The sequence below is a fragment of the Triticum dicoccoides genome, chromosome 6A (assembly GCF_002162155.2).
Source record: "Triticum dicoccoides isolate Atlit2015 ecotype Zavitan chromosome 6A, WEW_v2.0, whole genome shotgun sequence".
Lineage (NCBI taxonomy): Eukaryota > Viridiplantae > Streptophyta > Magnoliopsida > Poales > Poaceae > Triticum > Triticum dicoccoides.
The window spans coordinates 93,033,886-93,036,122 of record NC_041390.1 but is presented as its reverse complement, the minus strand read 5'-3'; the positions used below and the strand labels follow the sequence as shown (position 1 = coordinate 93,036,122).

The 2,237-nt window shown below is 44.8% G+C and overlaps 1 protein-coding gene across 2 annotated transcripts in view; it reads right to left on the bottom strand.

Moving 5' to 3' along the window:
- The window catches only part of LOC119315241 (kinetochore protein NUF2 homolog), an 8,920-nt gene that overhangs the window by 5,069 nt on the left and 1,614 nt on the right, over window positions 1-2,237 (bottom strand). The window contains exons 2-3 of one of the 2 annotated variants that reach the window (XM_037589910.1): window positions 401-594; window positions 4-210 (exon numbers count right to left, since the gene is read on the bottom strand). In XM_037589910.1, the coding sequence (XP_037445807.1) occupies window positions 4-179 (176 nt within the window). In that variant the 5' untranslated portion in view covers window positions 180-210; window positions 401-594. The remainder of the gene's footprint in view (window positions 1-3; window positions 211-400; window positions 595-2,237) is intronic. The other variant, XM_037589911.1, reaches the window with a different exon arrangement.

Genomic DNA, 2,237 nt, shown 5'->3' with positions numbered 1-2,237 from the left:
TACCCGGGGGCATCGACGAAGGAGTCGAAGAAGCGGGCGAGGACGCCAGGGAGCAGGTCAGGCTGCGGGCTGGCGATGTTCTCGGGGCGGAGGTTGGCGACGGGGGCGATCCCGTACTGGAACAGCTGCTCCGCGATCTCCGCTGGTGACAGTATCGGGAACCCGAAGCCGGACGCCATCGGGTTGCCGACACTCCTACTGCTCCTCCGGCTAGTATATAAAATCATAGCTAAATTAGCACTTAAGGGATAAATCCACTAAAACGGTGACGAGAAGTACAAATGTTGGCATCATATACCATTAGCACAACCCAAAACCTAGGATAAAATTTACAACGGCTTGATGGCTATTGGCACACAAAGCGTGAGAGGAAGAAAAGGAGAGAAACCGAGTGGCTTACCTATGCCGGAGTCGAAGAAGAAGCGGTCACCGGAGGCGCAGGGAAAACCTGGAGGGGGTGTGCGTTGGTGTGAGCCGAGCCACAAAACGGAGCTCCCTCTCCTTAACCGGTTCTTCCACAACTAGGTGAACAGTCCCTTGAGCACGCTTGTGCAGGACCTGCAGTTGGGTGGTGAAGATCAAGGTGCGAGTCCGCTGAGAATGCCAAAGTTTGAATTAGAAATACATGCTGCCGACTAGACAAGAGGTCATGCATTGCAGGCAGTAAATATGCACATGGATTGAAAAGAAAACTAATTCCTGCAATTTCAAAGGACATGATAAACATAAACATAGAGAGAGAAGACATGCAACTTGTTATCCTATGCAAAAGTCAGAGGAACTCAGTTCTGAATCATTTCTCCTACACCTTAATATTCTAGTGCAGTTATAGCTGCAAAGTCGCTGTTTTGATGTGAGATTTACGGAGATTGAATAATGGATATTAATTGATCTGGTTTATCGCTAAACAGGAGCAGCACATTGATCTTTTCCCTCGAGCCCGCAACTGATTCAATAATAATCAGGCAATAGGTGGCACTCAAAACTGAAGTAGCTACGGATGCAAAATTGGGAGCAACGGTGACGCAGACCTCTGGTCCCTCCTGTCTCTGCAAATCAAAACTTCGTTTAAGTTTTCAAATGCATGTCTGAAGACCGATATTATTGCATTGTTGTTTGAAGTGTCAACAAGCCATGGAGTGTAAATTTCCATGCCACTACAGCAATGACCCTGCTTGATCTTTTGGCACTTTGTTACTAGATTTCATTTCATTTTACTTAATTGTGATTCAGAAATACTGCAGGGTTGCCCCTGTTTAGATACAAGTTAAGTTTTAGAAGTGACCTTGCAACAAATCAAACTAAATGTATCATTTTCCTCTGTAGATGTTCACTGGTTCAGACTTGATAAGTATGAACCAAGCTGGGAGCTGAGAACTAGGACAGTGAGACAACATTGAACATCATGTCACAATCAAAGCACTCAAAATTTCTGCACTTCATTACCAGCCTCCTACATATTGCAAATCACATAGCACACACACAGATTTAGTGCACGGAGGCAGTGTTCAAGAGACACACTGATGACATGCCGCCTATGGTTGCCGTCATCGTGGAGGTTGACGCCGTGGTTGCGGAGAGCGCTGAGGATGGGCCAGACCTTGGTGTTCAGTAAATGGAGATAGAGTTTTCATAGGTTTGGGAAACCCCAAACCTATGAACTGGACAGGAGGTAATTTGAAACACACAAAGCTAAGTAGACACTAGACAGAAAACGATGTTGTCGCGTAAATGTTCAAATGGGAACATGTAGTGATCCCGTGTCTCGGAAAACAAAAGCTAAATCCTTTGTGTGGGCTAACATAGCAAAACTAATCCAACTATTGAGATGGTTGACAAGTTTGCTCGCAGATATGAATTTAATCTCAAACTGGTCAAGAACCTTGCAGTGGTGCTTTTGCAAAACTGCATTAATATGATTAATGAACATCTGGTTGTGTTGTTTTGCTTTCCCACCACGCCTTGCAGAAGAGAAAGCATAGGAGAGGAAGCAAGTGGCTAAACAAATCCGGAGCAAACCATGTCAATCAAGTAAGCAAGAATGAGCCCATTGTTTGTTTGTTTGTTTGTTTGTTTGCTTGCTTCGCGACAAAGAGGGCCTAGATCTTGTTTAATAATTTATCCAAGCTTTACTGTTGTTGAGGTGTCGACTAGCTTCAGCGATGTCTGTTGGTAGCTCCTTGGAGATTCTGCTGTTGCACGTTGCAACAAAGAAGAAGCGCAGAATTAATTAAGCA